The 19,174-nt window shown below is 35.7% G+C and overlaps 1 protein-coding gene across 1 annotated transcript; it reads left to right on the top strand.

The window, feature by feature from the left end:
* Window positions 1–57: 57 nt before the first annotated feature.
* Window positions 58–18,414, top strand: DDX46 (DEAD (Asp-Glu-Ala-Asp) box polypeptide 46; the record flags this gene model as incomplete). The annotated part of the gene is made up of 20 exons (XM_010291442.1): window positions 58–175; window positions 1,112–1,277; window positions 1,570–1,721; window positions 2,007–2,120; window positions 3,828–3,993; window positions 4,362–4,482; window positions 4,835–5,010; window positions 5,449–5,570; window positions 6,391–6,469; window positions 8,292–8,374; window positions 9,123–9,287; window positions 9,647–9,809; window positions 10,724–10,917; window positions 11,479–11,616; window positions 12,264–12,413; window positions 13,056–13,253; window positions 13,842–14,060; window positions 16,197–16,341; window positions 17,006–17,079; window positions 17,851–18,414. Coding segments are annotated over 20 exons (2,791 nt in total), but the record flags the coding sequence as incomplete, so codon positions are not given.
* Window positions 18,415–19,174: the final 760 nt, after the last annotated feature.

Raw genomic sequence — 19,174 nt, 5'->3', positions numbered from 1 at the left:
ATCCTCCCCCTGAGAAAAGCTGTAATGTTCTAAGAAATCTTTGATCTTACCTTTCAGATCACGATCTAAAGAAAGGACAGAAGGTGTGGAAGTTTCCAAAGAAAAGAAAAAGGACAAAGACGACAAAGAAGAAGAGAAGGATAAAGATGCTACCACAAATACCGTGGCCACTGAGGTAGAAGCTTTTAACACTTATAAATTAAAAAAGATAGAATTTAAACCAAGAATTAAGTTAGCCATAGATTACTACATTAACAAAAGAAAAAGCCTGTTCTTGGAGCTGGACAAAATCCTCCGTGAATGTGGGAGTATTCTCTTCAGTAACACAGACTCCTGTCATGGTATATGCTTCCAGTTCTTGGCATGAGAAACGTTCTTCTCAGTTCAAGGTTTCAAACTGCTTAGACTGCAAACCACAGACAAGTGTGAAGGATCTCTCATTTTTCACATATTTGGTGTCAGCAGAGGAGCTGAAATTTTTTTTTGGCCTCAGGGCCCAAGCAGGAATCAAAGAACAAAGGGAGAGGGAGGCTCACTTTGCCTTGTTCCATGATATGAAAAGATACACCTAGGTGAATTATTCCCAAACTAGTGGTTTTAGCTAACTCTTGTAAACTAGCCCATTGTTACTAACCCTCCTTTGTTAATAGCAGCTGCACTGTCAGGCAGGGCTCCCCCCAGGCATAAACCAATCACATTTTTTTGTACTAGAAGGACTTTTGGAAGTGGAGGATAGCATGATAATTCTTTAGTCTTTTGTGGATCAATGGCTAAAATGAGTTGAAAATCACTGGTATGAATTACAATGTTTTTTTTCTTGTAAATAATCAAAAGCTTAGTTCATCAAGGGATATTGTTTAATTCAGTATTATCTTAAAAATTATATGGCAGCTACTATAATGAAAAATAGAATAGTTAACTGCATTTTTTACTTGAAAATATTATAGTTTATGTTAGCATTTACTTCTGTTGTGATAAATATGTGGATGTCCAGTCCTCTACTGCATGCTCACACAAAAGTTACATTTGTTTCACAATTGATTTTGCCTGAAAAAGCATAGGCTGAAGTCACTGGCCATTCATTTTCATTATTTGGTTGTTTTTATCATAGAATTTTGATCAGAACAAACTAGAAGAAGAAATGAGAAAACGAAAAGAAAGAGTGGAGAAATGGAGGGAAGAACAACGCAAGAAGGCTATGGAAAACATAGGAGAACTGAAGAAAGAAATTGAAGAGATGAAACAGGGGAAAAAATGGAGTTTAGAAGATGATGATGGTATTTAACTTTATAATAGTTAAAATACTTTTGTTTTTAGTAACATTATATTATCTTTTAGCATTTAATTATTTTTCAGAATGTGAACTATAAAATAACAAAGCCTAAATATGGTCATGGCTTCAAAGGGTTTAAGATACAATTGAGGTTAACAAACTGGAGAGATTTGAATGAGGAAGAATGATACAGTAATAAAACTGGACTATAATTATTTGGGTAGACTAATTTAACACACATGAACACTTTTCTCTTTTCCTGCCTGTTTTATTCCCATCTTTCTTGCTTATATTAGATGATGAAGAGGAAACTGCAGAAGGAGAAAAAGAAGGCAGCGAGGTCGAAGATGAAGAGTTAGATCCTTTGGATGCTTATATGGAAGAAGTAAAGGAAGAGGTCAAGAAGTTCAATATGAGAAGTGTGAAAGGTGGAGGTGGGGGTGAAAAGGTAAAATCACTTACGAAGATTTATCTTTGTCTTTTGAAATAGCTTTGTGTTTTAATATCAGAATGGCTTTGGCCAAAAAAAGGGGGGAAAGTGCAAGAAAGCAAGTAGTAAGTTAGATGCACTTAATGCCTCTTTGCCTGAGCGTTATTCTGATAAAATTTCACTGAAGGAAGTTGAAAAACCCCAGCATAATGCATTCAGAAGTACAAATATGCTATATATTTCATACAGTATGTTTATTGTTTTATATGATAGCGCAATAATTTTTCTTAACTGTTTTTGTAGAAATCTGGACCAACTGTTACCAAAGTAGTAACTGTGGTGACAACCAAAAAGGCAGCTGCAGAGTCAGAAAAGAAGAAAGGGGAGCTCATGGAGAATGACCAAGATGCAATGGAGGTAACGGAAGTGTCTTGTATTTCTACTATGAAAAGGGAACACGCCTCTTATAAGAGACATGAGAATGAGGATAGTCTTGGGATTTTTGGATTTTTCCATTTCCTACAAGATAAACATTTAGTTATTTTATTTGCAGAACTATGGTCACAAGATTTTTTGATCTTACATATTTTCTTGTTACTTGTACTATTTTTTTCAGAAATCTCCATTGCAGCTTTATTGTTCAGAGGCAGTGTTAGACAGATGAGAACTGAATGAGTGCATCAGGTCGTTTGGCTTTGTAATTGTTCTTTAATGTGACTGGGCTGGTATATGTCACTTGTAGCATGTATTCAGTTTATGTGTTCACGTTACTGCAATTGGGCAGGCAATCCTGGTGATCCTGTGTGCGAAGGACCTATGAGCTAGTATAGAGTGTTTATGCATGCAGCTGCTCAGTCTGCAGTCAGTCACAGGTATCTAATGTGAAAAAAATGGGATTTGTGTGTTAACATGTCTACTGAATTTCTTTGTAAGTGTAAATATATTAATTTCCAAAACATCTGTAAGTTACGGATTTCAAAACACTTCATAAGTCATTATGGGACAGCTCTTTCAGCACAAATGAGAGGTAGATGTTCTCATTTTACAGTTTAGGAAACAGTAGAAAGGAGTTTGGTTCTGGCTAGGGCTACAAAATGCTATGCCAAGTCATGTTTAGCAGACAGCTAAACAAAATTTATAAACATTTTCTTTTACTCTGGCTGTAAACAACAAATGTGTTTTAGTAGAAGGAGGTGGTACAAACAGATAAATGTCAGCTGCCCTGTCTGGATGTGGGTTCAATGAACTGGTAGATCTCCCTGTAGTCTTTACAGTATGCAGTTTTTTGCATGTTGAGCAGTGGCAGGACAGGACAAGTATTGAATTTGAACAGAACAGAACAGTCCTCTGGGATTGTCGTAGAGCCATCTTGCTCAATGGTTGGACCTGGACTTCTCAGAATTACTCCTCTGTGTCTAAACTGCTTTCGTAAAATGCTTTCAGGAGAATAGGAATATTGAGTACTTAATGTGGTTGTGTGTGATGGCGTAGGCCAGAATAGTTGTTAAGGGTATGGGTGTGTTGCTGTCGGAGAGGTCTTGGAGAGACAGCCTTGCCCAAGTCGTAGGCATAATATAATTATCTATTCATATAATTATCTACCCTGCTAGCGCTGTAGCTCATCTAAGCTCTGTATCACTGCGGTTCCAGTGTTAGTAGTACTCAACTAGTTTAAAGCTGAGTTGGGTGCATCTCTCGGAATTGTGACTGCAGTGGGACACAAATCAGTGGTGTGCTGTCTGGGTTTTTTTTTCTTAGTATTTTCCTCTTACTATTTCTATTATATGGCAGTGATTCTGAAAGACAAGTCTGGTAGTTAGTATTCATAAAGTCATGGAAGTGACATGGGACACAGTGAAAGTTAAGGTTTGGGAGAAACATTGAAAGAAATAGGTGAAAGAACAATTAGGACTCTCAAACTGAGAGCACATTTTCAGTATCTGGTCTAATGGGGTAAAGAGTAACTGTTGCTTCTGAGTAAAGTTCCTCTATAAATGAAAAACCAGAGCCTCTCAGAAGGCTTAGTTCATACTAATTAGTGATGAATTAAATAATGAAAAATGAAAAATAATGAACTAATTAATTATTTTATACTAATTTACACACAAATTTTGATCTCTACAGTATTCATCAGAAGAGGAGGAAGTTGATCTTCAGACTGCTCTGACTGGCTATCAGACCAAGCAGAGAAAGCTGCTAGAACCAGTGGATCACGGAAAGATAGAATATGAACCTTTCAGGAAAAACTTCTATGTTGAAGTACCAGAACTAGCAAAAATGACTCAAGAAGGTAAGGACGAATACAACCAGAATACCTTGGGTACTATTAAAGAAAAGAGTGATGGATTTTGATGTGCAAAGAAACAACAAATTCTTTTGGAAAAAGAGCATTTGGAGCAATGTGGTATAGAAAAACGCTGAATCAGTTAGATCACTGTTATTGATAACTTCATATAATTATCTATGAGGCTTTGATTGAAAAATTAACCTGAGTTCTTTCCACCTACCTCCTGTATTTATTTGTAACAAGCTAAAAGCTGTTTTTCTGATGGTGATAAAAAATGGTATTTCATGTTCAAGGACAGATCAAAAATATTTTGATCAAGGTAGTAGGGAAACATAAAGTTTGACTCTGTTGTAATGCAAACTCTGTTTCAGAGGTGAATGTGTACAGGCTGGAGTTGGAGGGAATTACAGTCAAGGGAAAAGGCTGCCCCAAACCAATAAAAACCTGGGTACAGTGTGGTATTTCCATGAAGATCCTCACTGCCCTCAAAAAGTAAGAAAGCGCTTTATGAACTATATCATGCTTGATCTTGTTCACTGTATTCTATCATATGTTTATGAAGAAAACTTTTTCTTCGTTGCAGAATGCAACATGCCCGTGTTTGTAGATGTTACATATACAGTTATCAGAGCATTTATCGCTCAGTATTGAACTATTGCTATGAACTGTTCCTTCTGCCATTTGTATCACATTTTTGCTGCTCATTTTTATGCTGCAGTTTTTGAATGGCACTGATACGTATATGTAAATGTGAATACGAATATTTTTTTCAGCATGATTCTGTGATTCCCATCTGCCAAACCCTATTTTGTTCTTAAAATATCTTTTTTTCCCTTTCTTTAAGACATGGCTATGAAAAGCCCACTCCCATTCAAACCCAGGCTATCCCAGCAATTATGAATGGGCGTGACTTGATTGGCATCGCTAAAACCGGAAGCGGAAAAACTATTGCATTTCTGTTGCCCATGTTCAGACACATTATGGATCAGCGAGCATTAGAAGAAGGAGAAGGTCCCATAGGTAAAAAGCTGCTATTTTCAGAATTGCTGTTTAAATAAATAAAAACTGAAGCATACGGTTTAGAAGGTCTTCAGTTCCTCTCTTGGTTATAGGGAGCAATGCTTACTTACTAATGTCCATTAATGAGTGGCTTTTTTTAAATTTAGTTAATGATCACCATGCTGTTTAATGTTGTTTGTGATCACTGTGCTATCTAATGTTGTTTCAAGAGCCACTTGCATGTCCATATATCTGGAAGGGAGACCTTACCCCTTTGATTTTGAAACTTTGACCAGAGTTCTACCCACACTCATGCTGTCTTAACTCTTTTTCTTGAAATTACATTTTTTAAAATACCTATAAGTGAATTACTTTAAACATAATTACAAGTGATTTTTATTGTATAAATAACGACATCTCTTATACTACAATATATGATGAAAATGCTTTGCTTTTCAGCTGTCATTATGACACCTACTCGTGAGTTGGCTTTGCAGATTACCAAGGAGTGTAAGAAATTCTCAAAGACACTTGGGCTTCGAGTTGTCTGTGTTTATGGAGGAACAGGAATCAGTGAACAGGTAGGCAAAAGACATACCTTGTCAAATAGTTCTTGAACTTTATTAGTTAATGTTACTTTTGCAGTGAATTTAGTTCCTTTCTCTTTCCCATAAATCCATTACGTTTGCAGCCTTCATTATGGATTTTCTCTGTACGAACAGTAGTGATGCGAAAGCTTAAACTTTTGCACATAACTTAGCCTTAAACATACTGATCTTCTTGAAAGTTCTCCAGTGTGGTCCTTAAAATTATCAGACTGTTTCTTTTTATGTATGTACTGAGCATGGTAGTAATGAAACTATTAGTGGGATGTGATAGTTTGAAAGTTATTGAGAAGCTGTATTTTTATGAGAGTTCCCCTCAAGATAACAAAAGCCAGAAAATGTTAACTTTTGGTGTAAACATGCATTATCAAGTATTACATGTTAGAGTAATTTAGAGATTAATTTCAAGGTTCTCCCTGCCCCCCCGCAGTTTGTGGAAACAATAGGACTTTGAATTTCTGTGACCGTCTGTGATAGAACGTGGTTTATTTAGTATCAGTTGTCTCTGATACAGCATGTGGCATTTCTTACAGACCCTTAACTGTATAGAAGTCATATCCCCATTGCAACTATTTAAAGTGGTAATAACTTAGGTTGTCAGAGGTTACTCTTTTGGAAAGTAAAGTTTTCCAAAGACTTAAAGAAATGGCTAAGTAAAATCTTCACATAAACAATTCGTATGAGTAGAACAGCTGTATTACAGTGTGTGGTGTTTTCTTTTTTGCAAGGTGATATGTTTTAAACCAAACAAAAAAACCCCCACTCTAATAGTTTGTTTACTATGTTTAAAAATCAGATAGCTGAACTCAAAAGAGGTGCTGAAATTATTGTTTGTACACCTGGACGTATGATTGACATGTTAGCAGCTAACAATGGTGAGTAGAAAACCTTTTCCTATGGAGAATTTTTTATATTTGTTGTGTAATTCTAACAAATTCAAAAGATCATGTATTTTGATAAATGGTCTTATGGAATTTTCTTATATCTCTTCAGGCTGCACTATCTAACTATTGAGAATATATAGCACTAATAATAGGTTTAATCATATATTGGTTTGACTTTTTTGGGAGGACAGGAAATACTACATTCTTGAAGAGTTTCTGAGAATGTTTATCTTTGTTAAATGTAAAATGTGCTGGTCCAAATTTTTTATCTTCAAGTCATTTAGATAAAGGTTATATAACAGTTGCTTATTTTCTCTGCCCATTAATCCTTTATTGTTAGTGTAGCTCAGCAGTTCTCCACTTTTACTTAAGAGCGTCTGACTCTCTGCCTTTATCTGTTGTTTTAAAAAACGAACAGGCAAAGAAGCCCTCCCTAAATAACTGTTCAAAAGTAAAAGAACTGACCTTACATCAAATATTCAGATTGATTAAATTGAGCCACTGCAGCTTTAAGAGGTTTTGTCCTAGTGTAACCATTGCATGCTTATTAGATAAAGTTTTATTATTAAATTATTCCACATCAAAACCTCTACTAAACTGTTGACATTATTTAACTTCTGTGGAAAAAGTACCTTCAAGACATATAGAACTGGGCTTCCAAGACTTAAATCGTCAAAGGTAGGTACATTAATGCTGTTCCCAAGTAATTTTACAAAGTTATTATTTGGGGATGAAAGTGTTAAGTTGTTAAATAGATCTGTAGATTTTAAGAAATACTTATTTTGTTCCTTAAGTATGAATTCTATATCTTAAAAAAATGCAGCGCTAAATCACTCAAAAAATAATTTGAGGATTCAGCTACAATTTGTTGAAGCTGAAAGGACCAGATTCTACTGTAATTTGATAGGCACAAGTCTGAGTGATAGTTGTAGAAAATATGAAAAATCTGTTCCATTCTGAGAGCATTTGACAGTGTCACTCCACAGTTGTTTGGAACTGAATGTGTTCACATGTTTATATCGTTTGAGAATATGATTCGTAAATGCTCGAGTTAAATCCTTCTCATGAAAGGGAGTCTCTTAGCTATTTGTTTGGGAAGGGTGCTAATTATCCTGTCCATCATAATTTCAAAGTGTTCACAGATATACAACTTGCTTATTTTGTTTCCAGCTGTCCCAGAGTTTGGGGTGGTTCTTAATTTTAAATTTAGTAGTGTTACTGGGTAGGTTTTAATCTTTATATATTCATTTTTAAAAGACTGCCTACTCTGTTTTGTGCATATTATTAGCAGTTAACTAGAATGAGTATGGTTATCCTCAAATAGTTATTTCTAGCTCCAAGGAAGCATTACAGACTATATGTATAAAAGGAATTTTTCTGAGGCTGCAGCAGTTAGCACTGGACTTTGCCTTCCACACATGCGCTGTAATCTCTAATATGTTTTTTTCTAGGTGGCGCTGTCAGATAATGGCTGATGTGGCTCCTTGCTTCATCTCAGTCTTAGTTTTATGATGTGTTTTGGCGAGGGCAGTTTTCTGAATTTTACAGGTTCTTCTGGCCCTATGATGGTATGCAAGAGAAGAGTTTGACAAAATAAAGGGCCTTGTACATACTTACACTTTTCCCAGAATGTATATGTGATTAAAACAAGAACATAAAAATTCACATTTAGTGAATTTTTAAAAAAAAATTAATTAATGTCTTTGTTAGAAGATAGTGAGACTATATAACATTTAAAAAAAAATATTTCCTGAGGGAAATTAAATTTCCATTTGATTTTGTTTCCCATGTGTTTTTTCCTCTCCTTTCACAGGTCGGGTGACAAATCTCCGTAGAGTCACATATGTTGTGCTTGATGAAGCAGACAGAATGTTTGACATGGGTTTTGAGCCTCAGGTAATTAATCACATAAGTGATATTGCCACAAGATGTTAGTTTCCACTTAAAGGATTTTGCAATGCTATGTTATTACACTGCTAATGAGTGTTCAAAAAGATGTGCTACGTATGGACAACAGTTTGAACTGACTCTTTAATTTTTCTGTTACCCTCACATGCTTGGTTTTCAATAAATTCTTACATAGCTTAGATTTTTCTCTAAATTTTTTTTTTTTTTTTTACACACTTGTTTTGGATACTTGTGGCCATGTTGTTGCCCTATGTAATCCCTTGATGCAGGTGTCATATTAGTAGTTGTATCCTACTTACAAAGTCTTTGATGTTTTGTGGCAGTGTCATGCAGGAGACAGGAACAAGATGTTGGAAATGTTGGTGACAAATTACTTGCTGGCAGCTTTGTACATCCAGGACTCTTTCAGTTGTCATCAGGCTGTATTGTCCTCCAAAACTAGGAAAATTCCCTTATTTCATCTCTTGACCTGCATGGGTTTCTGCTGCATGTCTTAAGACATCTGCTGGGCTGTTGTTGGGTTGCATATTGCCACTGAACTCCCTTTTGAATCCAGCAAGTTTTGGATCCAGATGGATCCAATGCCAACACCTAGGTCCCAAGAGGAAATCTGTAAAGAAGTGTTCTGAGTCTGTGTAGTGCAGACACCACCTAACTTTAAAGACAACAGCTCTATGTGTGTATGAATTTCACTTACAGCACTTGAGTATTAACAGGGAACGTTCTCTTGAACCAGGTTATGCGCATTGTAGACAACGTCAGGCCTGATCGTCAGACTGTCATGTTCTCTGCTACTTTTCCCAGAGCTATGGAGGCATTAGCTCGGAGAATCCTAAGTAAACCTATAGAAGTGCAGGTTGGAGGCAGAAGTGTTGTCTGTTCTGATGTTGAGCAACATGTTGTGAGTATCCCCCATCTGCCTCGTTTATCTTCTCATTTGCTTGCAAAAGATTATTTCCAGGAATATTGAATATAAACGAGTATACCCACAGAGCTTTTATTTTTAGAAGTTTATTGACCTTACTAAACATGAGCTTGGAATAAACTAACACCGTAATTTGCAAATGCAATGTGATTGCTTTTTTTTTTTTTTCCAAATTTGATTTTATATACCACTAAGCTGAACAGCAGTTTGCCACTAGCTGTGGAAACAGCCTGAAAAAGTCATCTCCTGCTCCTGATTTTTATTTTTATGCACCCTCAATGGCTTAAGAGACAACTTACACTCTTTCTATTTTGCTTTTATATGTCTTGTTCCAGATTGTCATAGAAGAGGAGAACAAGTTTTTGAAGTTACTGGAGCTACTGGGACACTATCAGGAGAAAGGATCGGTTATCATATTTGTAGATAAACAAGAACACGCTGATGGATTGTTGAAAGATTTAATGAGAGCCTCTTATCCTTGCTTGTCTCTTCATGGAGGTAATCTGCTATCTTAAGGATTTATATTAACAACTCTAAACTAGAATGTTGGTATTCAGTAGTTATAAAGAGAACTTAGTTCCTGTATAGTGCCATTTATTATCTCTTCCTAGGCAGGTCTTGCTTTATAATTGGGACAGATATTTGTCTCTTAATTTGAGAGAGACATGATAGTTCTCCATAATGACTCTTTATTTTTCCCTGTGAGATGTCATCAGATGCCAAATATTCTCTCTGTGCAACAGGCTTGTTACTGAGAGTTAACACCTCTCAGGGAATATTACTAACTACTTGCTATTGTAGAGTAGTAAATGCCATTGGGGGAGTATTGTATGATATTTTTATTTGAGATTCCACAATAATGGCAGCTGTTGTTTCACTTTTCTGCCATCAAGTAATATAACGGAAGTAGTTTAGTAGCAAGAGGAGGAAATCTCTTTAAATATTGTCCATCCCAGAGTATTTTAAAACTTTCTATATATAGTGCTCTTAAAAATACAGTAACCAATAAGTACAAAACCACTGTTCATTTAGTGCAACAATGAGAGAGGGAAAAATATTCTCATTCTTCTGAGATTTCTGTTGTCTTTAGAGAACAGACAAAGCCTCCAGATGAGGTCTGAAGTGAATATAAGAAGTCAAATAGAAAATCATATTAAAGAAACTTTTGAGGATCTTGGTATGGGAAAAGATCTTTTTGTAGTGGAAAAACGAAAAGTTTTGTTATTCTGGAGAACAGACTAAGATCTATTGTTCTGGCTGATGTATTTTGCCTGTAAAAATGTGAATGTATTGAAATTTTATTTGCTTAGGCTTTTGGTTGTTCCAAGTTGGAGGGTGTTTTGACCTGTGTACAAATTCCTTTGGCTCAAAGCAGAGCTTTATAATTAACTGTTTTGATTGGTTTCTTGCAGGTATTGATCAGTACGACAGAGACAGCATAATTAATGATTTCAAGAATGGAATTTGTAAACTTCTAGTGGCCACATCTGTAGCAGCAAGGGGCTTGGATGTAAAACAATTGATGCTGGTGGTCAATTATAGCTGTCCTAACCATTATGAAGATTATGTTCACCGAGCAGGCCGAACTGGACGAGCCGGCAATAAAGTATGTATAATCAGTTGCCTGGTTTGGTTATTACTGAAAGTTCTTCCTTATTTACTGCTTGATCAAGCTGTTCCCAAGGAATAGCTACAGAAGGAGTAGTTTACTTTATTGATGGGAAGAAGGTTTTCCTCTAGAGTGCATCTAAGGTGTTTGAGTGGTTGTGTGTAAAATATATTCTGAATTTTAGCACTCTGAAAGTTGGAACTTACATGTTCTTCTGATTGTATGAATGTTCTTTTAAATCTCATTTGTGGCTGAAAGTTTGGGTGTTTTTCACTGTTGGAAATGTGCCCTGCGAAATTTATAAGATTTTATTTTCCAAACTTTTAACCATGACAGGATTGAAGGACTTCAGTTCTGCTGTCTGTGGCCTCTGTATCAGCTTCCTGGGAAATCATATTATTCATTGTATATTCCTGCTAAAACAAGTTTATGCATGAATATCGTGGTTACTCTCACTGACCAGAACAACAGCATATGTGCAAGGGTGCTTCCGTAAATTTAGAGATAAAGTGTCTTTAAAGATTTTTCTTTATTATCTTTTAAATTAATTTTGACCAGGGGTATGCATATACATTCATTACTGAGGATCAGGCACGGTATGCTGGTGATATCATTAAGGCTTTGGAATTGTCTGGGAATCCAATTCCTACTGATTTGGAGAAGCTCTGGGCTGAATTCAAAGACCAACAGAAGGCTGTAAGTAATTCTTTCTTCTGTAGTGGGCTTTGGTCTGGGTTTAATGCATACGCACGTGGGTCCAGTTGTACAGTATACACATGAGTCATCTCACTGACTTCAGTGAGAACACATATGTACGCTTAGGTAAGCGTATAAGTGTTTTAAAGATTGGATGTTGAATGTTATTTACAGGACTGTTCTTGAGAATTTAAATACTGTCATCTGGTATGTGATAGAGAAATGCCTAGGGGCACTTTGGCTTTTGTCAAAATTCACATAAAAGATAATGAAGTTCTTTCACAGAATTTGTGTTGTTATTTCTAGAGCTCTCACCATCAGAGGATCTTGCTCATGCTGAGAAGAGTGACTTTGGAGTTTTTCCGATATAAAAACTGGAGGGGTTTTTTTTACTGCTTTTGAAAAGCATTTAACAGAAATTTGCAATAGTGTATTGTTTCTGTCTGCTGAATTAACATAGCTTTTTTATTATACTTCATTGTAAAATACAGTTTTTAAATTTGAAGAGCTTTCTAAATATGCTAGGATTTGCTTTTTAAAATAACTAACTTCAAAATTATTTATATGATTTTTTTTTTTTTTTTATGACTATCGAAGTTGGGACTTCTAAACTTCTAAGTATGAAAAATACACGTTTTTGTTTTCAGGAGGGAAAACTGATTAAAAAAAGCAGTGGATTCTCTGGCAAAGGTTTTAAATTTGATGAAACGGAACAGGCTTTGGCTAATGAAAGAAAGAAGCTACAAAAAGCAGCTCTTGGCTTGCAAGATTCAGATGACGAGGATACAGCTGTTGATGTAAGCACCTGAAAATAAGATTTAATCCAATATATTTGTTTTTTGCCCCAGTAGGTTACATAACACATTGCAGAACACATGGATTTTTGTTACTCCATGTCCTATGCTACTGACTTAGTTAAATTCTATGAGTAGATCCATACGTATTCTTCGATATAAGAGATATACAGCTATGAAGGTCAAGATCTCTGAAGATTTTGAAAGTCTCTTTCTGTCTTACTGGTATTTTATACTTAATATATGTAGTTATGTACATGTCCCAGAAATTCTTTTCTTTGTAATAGTAATCTTTCCTAAGTGAAATAGAACTATTGCCCTCAATTAGAAACCTTTTTCTTACTTGCAGTGTTTTAAAGAAATTCATCAGTAGGCTTTTCTATTTCTGAATCCTTATTAGATTCCTTTCTCAATGTTTGCTAGACTCCTTTTTGTGACCTTGGAAGTGAACACTGTTGAAAGTTTTTCCTGATAATAGGTCATCTGTTCCTTTTGTTGAGTTGTAGTTCTGGGCAAGCTTCTAACGTTTATATGAGGTTTACTTCTTTAAAAGCATGTAAACTCAATACACCTTAGTGTTTTCTTTAGGATGATAAGATTATCTAACGGTAAATGCAGTGATCTAATAATTGTTGTTTTCTTTAGATCGATGAACAAATTGAAAGCATGTTCAATTCAAAGAAAAGAGTAAAAGACATGGCAGCACCAGGAACATCAAATGCTCCTACACCATCAGCTGGGAATGCAGAAAAATTGGAAATTGCTAAAAGATTGGCTTTGAGAATCAATGCCCAGAAGAATCTTGGAGCAGAGGCACAGGTTTTGGTCCCTTTCCACTTTAAGGTCAGGCTCTTTACTGAGCAATTTTTTTTCTTCTTCTTTTTTTAATAAAGGTTGTTCAATTCTTTGTGCAGTGACTGCTATTTTATTTGATGTTTCTGCACACTAATAACATACTGCATTATTTAGCTCATTTGTGCTGGGCTAACTCAGGTATAAGTTGCAGAATTTGTAATTGAGCTAATATGATAATAAGATCTAATACAGAACTGGAAATGCTTTGTCTGCCCTGGCAAAGAGTTAATTCATTACTGATAAAATTACACAATTAGATTTTGTCAGCTCTAGCAGAGTTGCAGAACATCTTTCTCTGCTGAAGCATGTGATACATGATCCCTTTGGATTTAGGTTAATGTGGTCGGGAATGTCTAAAGGTATTTTGAGCTGAAGATACAAAAGACAAGTAAGATCTTTTCTATACAGGTGTTAGGGGAGTTACTGAGAGGAAGGAAAGAAGAGAAACAAGTTTTGGAGAATGTATTTGTTATGTGGACAACTACATTACATAGAAAGCTTTAATGAAACCCTTGTTGGTTTATATAGGACTTCTTTCGGCTACCTTGTTCTCAACATGGACCTATTTTTTTACAGGATGTGATGCAGCAGGCTACAAATGCTATCCTGAGAGGAGGCACAATTCAAGCTCCTACTGTATCTGCCAAGACCATTGCAGAGCAACTGGCTGAAAAAATCAATGCTAAGCTCAATTATGTACCCATAGAGAAGCAGGAGGAAGAGAAACAGGATGGAGGACAAAATGAATCCTTTAAGAGATATGAAGAAGAATTAGAGATCAATGACTTCCCACAGGCAAGTAACCATTTTGCTATAACCACGTGTAAATGATCATTATTTAACAAAGGCTATCTTCAAATGCTTAGACTATGATTATACCAATAAAATATTTTGTCTATATTTCTTATCATACCTAATTGAAATTACGATATTATCTGTGATTACTTCTCAGCTTATAGATACACAGTGCTTTGGACACGTTCCAGAGAATATCAGAATTCCAGAGAATAACAAGAATTCCTTATCATACAAAAATGTTTTCAGTCTCTGCCACTGACTTCGCTCATATCCAAATCTTTGACACTGTCCAGCATTTTATTTCAAAGGCCATACTACTAAGACTTACACTGCTCTCTGCTTTTTTTATTGAGTAGTTTTGCCATTCAGAATATTGCTGCTCTAGTGTACCTCATTTTAAAGATTTCTGTTCCGCAGTATCAAGCACAAATTCCTTGTATTTATCTTTGAGGTTCTGCCCAGGTTTGCCTTATTTTATCAAGTTGTTGTATTATTAGTTTGTTACCCTTCCTTCTCAGAAATCCTCTTACTTCCTATCCTAAGCAGTTTCTCACTCATAGAACATGTTCTAGATTTTATAATTTTGCTGAGGCTCCTTCTAACCCTTTAAGGATACACTTGCTAGGTGCAAAGCATTGCCTGGTCATAATGGCTAGAAAAGTACTGTTCTGTTGTCTGCGTGTGTGTGTCTGCAAATAAATAAATTGTAGATCTCTAGATTTTTTTTGTAGAGCTGCACTAGAAAAAATAGCTCTCTTCTGATCTTCTTTTTGTTCTTCAATATTTTGTAATATCTTCTCTGAAACACTGAGAAGTTTCAGTGTTTCATCAGTGAGAATCATCACTGCTCATTATGTCCCTAGAAAATCTCTATAAGGGAGAGGGACTCGGGACCCATCTTGTACTGTACACATGTATAATACTGAACACAGTGCAGATCTGAGATGGCAGAGATAAAGTAAGATAAAATGATCACCTAAAGCAAGAACGACAGGTGACTGTGTAAGTACTACACAACCACGCAACACCACCACATGTAATGGTTGGACTTGATGATCTTAAAGGTCTTTTCCAACCTTAACTATTCTGTGATTCTGTGATATGCATAGGGTAGCCTTCCTGATTATGGGTGCAGTCATATCTGAGAGTCAGATTAATGCTGATACTGTACCTCTTGTAGAAAGAATATGTAACAGGCAAAGTTTTGATCCAGAGACGTACAACTTGCTGTTCGAAGCTGTCTTCCAAAGTTAGCTTCTGGAAAAGCAGTGGTTTAAGGTAGGATACATGGCGTCTTTGCTCAGCGTACCAGAACTGAGAAACCCAACAGGGACTGGAGGGGATCATTCTTCCTGTAAGAAATAAGTTTGCCTTCAAGCCACAGCAGTGAGAGCTTCTCCAGTCTTGTCCTAAGTCCTCTAACTTTGAATGCCAGAGCTCACCGTGACAAAAAAATTGTCTCAGTCTACAAGTAACACAACAATCTACCAGATACTTTCTAGTAATTTCGTTGTCTAAATTAATGGGATGTGTTTATCATAATGAAGTCTTTTTGAGGATATTGTAGAGATTTGGGACAATTGTTACAGGGTTCTGGAAAACAACGGGCAGTGTTTATTCCTTAGGCTTTATTTATGGAGATCTTAAGGTTTACTTATTTTTGTCCTTAATCAATGAACTGTGTAGAAATAAATAGCATTTATTTTGTTAAAGGGAAGTGCTTGCAGCCATTAACAGTATATGTTTGCCCTGGAAGTCTATTCCTGTACAAAAACTGCTAAATAATATACTTGAGTGCTGCTTCAGGAAATGACAAGAAAAGATTACAAGTTTTAAACTTTCAGTGTAGCAAAATGGAAGGTCTTTAGAGTTCTTTCTTCAGTAGTACTATGCATCCATTCTCTTTTCTCCTCCTTTCGTAACTTTATCTTGCTGACGCAACAGGCAGATTGTTTTTTAAATATACTAGCATAAAAATAACTGGCTAAAATTTCAATCTACATTTTTGAAGTAGAATGCCATGACTGATTTTTGCAGTGCAGTGTTCTTTTTGTCTAAAATGTCAACTAACCTTTGGATTGCCATTTTGTGTGATGCCTTTGTCCTTATTTCTCCTTATCCTTTACCTTGCAGACTGCCAGATGGAAAGTTACCTCCAAAGAAGCGCTACAGAGAATCAGTGAATATTCTGAAGCTGCTATTACAATCAGAGGAACTTACTTCCCTCCAGGCAAAGAACCCAAGGAAGGAGAACGAAAGATTTATTTGGCTATAGAAAGTACGTATTCTTCTTACAAATGTTCCAATGAAACTTACAACTCTAGTTTTTTAATTAGACATGGAATCTCTATAGTCATAGTGTCTGGACGCTCAGTTAGACACCCTGTAGTTACTTTGCAAATTAAGATAATTACTAAAGAAACACTTGTTTGTCTTAATACACTTTGTCAAATGATCCATGAGGATTCCAGAGATGCTTCTCCTGAGAAGACCGACCTGCCACAGAACAACAGCAAACATGTATGGAATCACTTTGGCGGAGAGGGAAAGAAAAGAGGGAAAAAAAAATCAGAATGAGCACAAAGATGTCTGTGCTAGTGTGAAATAAGGAAGAAAATGGAATTATGTGGGTTTGGGCTGTTAAAGATATAAGAAATTACAGCAACTACTACAACAATAACTTTGCAAACCTCGTGATGGTTGAGTAGAGTTTTTTGCAAAGAAACCTCTAATCCTAGGTATTTCTTAATAGTGTAATTTATCTTCCTTAAAACGGAACACAGTCTAGCTGTGGCAATCTGTACAATGCTGGAGTGTTCTTCAGCAAATAGTTGAGGATATTCAGCAAGTTCTACAGTGTTTCTGAAAATAGCTAGCAGTATGTATTATGCAGGCGTCACATACAAAAAGTGTTTAAGATGGTAATGTTTTTTTGTCTTCAGGTGCCAATGAACTGGCTGTACAGAAAGCAAAGGCAGAAATCACACGACTTATAAAAGAGGAGCTCATCAGATTGGTGAGTGAAATATCCAGAATGCAGAGAGAAAGTGCCTTAATTTATGCTTTATGAGATTGATTTCTTCAGCTGTTGACACTGCATACATTTTTATTAATATCAGGGAGAGGAGCCTATAGATCTCAAAAACAGTTTCATTGAACAGCCTAGAAAATATATTACTGTGTTTAATCAGCCAGACATAAGACTATTATCCAGCCAGCAGATGGAGATAACACGTTAACAGAGCTTTTTGACTGAAGTCCCCTTGAAGACTTAGGTCCAAATAAATTTCCAAATTTCAGCACCGTCAGGCAGGGGGGAGGAGAATTACTCTCCTCATTTTAATACTTTATGTCTGTTGAGAGATTTGTTTTGCCATAGCTTTACAGCGTAGCCAGCTAATAATCAGCTCTGCTCAACATACTCTGTTTTCAAGTAAGATATTGTCTTAAGAAATCATAATTTGAGTTCTCTGGTTGAAGAAACCTCGGCTTTCTTTAGAATAGCCTTCAGCGATACTACATGAGACTTGACAGTGTCTTTGGCTTTTTCTTTTAAGCAGCCTTTCAAATCAGCAGTCAATTCCAGTGGTCTGGCTGAGCCATTATTGATAGTTTTGTTTCTTTTTTAAAATTGTTGACCTCCCCATAAAAATGTTTTCCAAAGGAAGGAGATTGCTAAAGAACTGCTTATTCACATGTAATATGGATTTATTGTTAGTGGGGTTTCATTGCAATTCATTTATCCGTTTTCACTTTTAACTGTGATTATTCTCTCCTTTATTTGCAGCAAAATTCATACCAGCCAACCAACAAAGGAAGATACAAAGTTCTATGAGTATTTGGAGTTATCTGTCTGCCAGTGGCTGGTGCGTGAAACTTTGTGGCTTCTGTTGTTTTTGCTGTTTACACTGCTTATTGTAAATTAAGATTTTTTTTTTTTTTTTTTTTTTTGTCTTGCGGACATTTTTTTAACAGAAAATTGATACTTGCTGAAACATCTTAATTCTCTCCACTGAAGTTATCAGTCTTAAAGCAGACCAGTTTTGGCGGAGCATGATGTAATTTAAAAGTGCAGTTTATATACTTTTCATCATAAAGAATATAAAATAAAATAGACTTTAATTTTCCTGACAGACTATACTGTTAAGTAAATTAAACAATGTTGGGATTTGTGTTGGAAGTTGTTAGAATGTACCTGCTTCATATTGTGGGGATGTTTCACACCATATCAGTTTATACTGGAAAAATTATAAAACACCAAAATAAAGGCAGGATTTTCTCCTGATCCATAGCATCTCTCTGGCTGGTTCCACATACATTTCATTCCCTGTACAAATGCCCCCACCTAAGGTCAGAGAGTCTTGCAGTGATCAGAGTAGAGAATTTTATCCGGAAATACCTGAGGTCTAGTTTTAAGATCTTCTTATCCTTTTCGCGTCCCATTTTGTCTTTGTCATCCAGGTAATAGAATAATGTTTGAGGGTTTTTGTAAAGTGAAATGTTTTGTAGTATGAAAATAGTTTTCCTGGGTTTTTTCTAAACATCAGATTTTTAGGAGTTGATTTTTTTTCCTCGTTCTCTGACATAAGAATGAAAGCCTGTTTAGTTTAAAAAGAAATTCTCAGAAAAAGAGAGAAACCTCTTTTATAATGAAGTACGACTTTGTCACTATTTTATAGTGTTCTTATGTATACATTTAATGTGATTTTTTTTTTCCCCCCAGGATTGTCATCTTTATTATTGTTAGGACATGGCTTTAATTAAAAATGAATAATGATATTTATGAGTGAATTTCACAAATACTATCATTGCAGTCAATAAGCTGCTGGGACAGACAAGACCTTTCTTTTTGAGGTCTCATCCCCATAATCATTAGTATTCATGGTGGACACTTACTACTCTTCAGCATTTAACTTTCCTTTCTACTTACCTGGAGCCTAAGCGGTAGCAATTTGAATCGTCTCATTCTAGCAGCTGCAAGACTTTGAAGATGATGACTTTCAAAAGAACTTTTGTAGAAAGCTTTTCTTACCTGACACATTGAGGAGAAATGTGCCATTTTAAAACAGCTGTGTATATATTCTTTTAACCCTGGTGAAGACAAATCATAC

The sequence above is a fragment of the Phaethon lepturus genome, unplaced genomic scaffold (assembly GCF_000687285.1).
Source record: "Phaethon lepturus isolate BGI_N335 unplaced genomic scaffold, ASM68728v1 scaffold33107, whole genome shotgun sequence".
Lineage (NCBI taxonomy): Eukaryota > Metazoa > Chordata > Aves > Phaethontiformes > Phaethontidae > Phaethon > Phaethon lepturus.
Note: the sequence above shows the minus strand (reverse complement) of the source record. Positions and strands in the feature narration are given on the sequence as shown.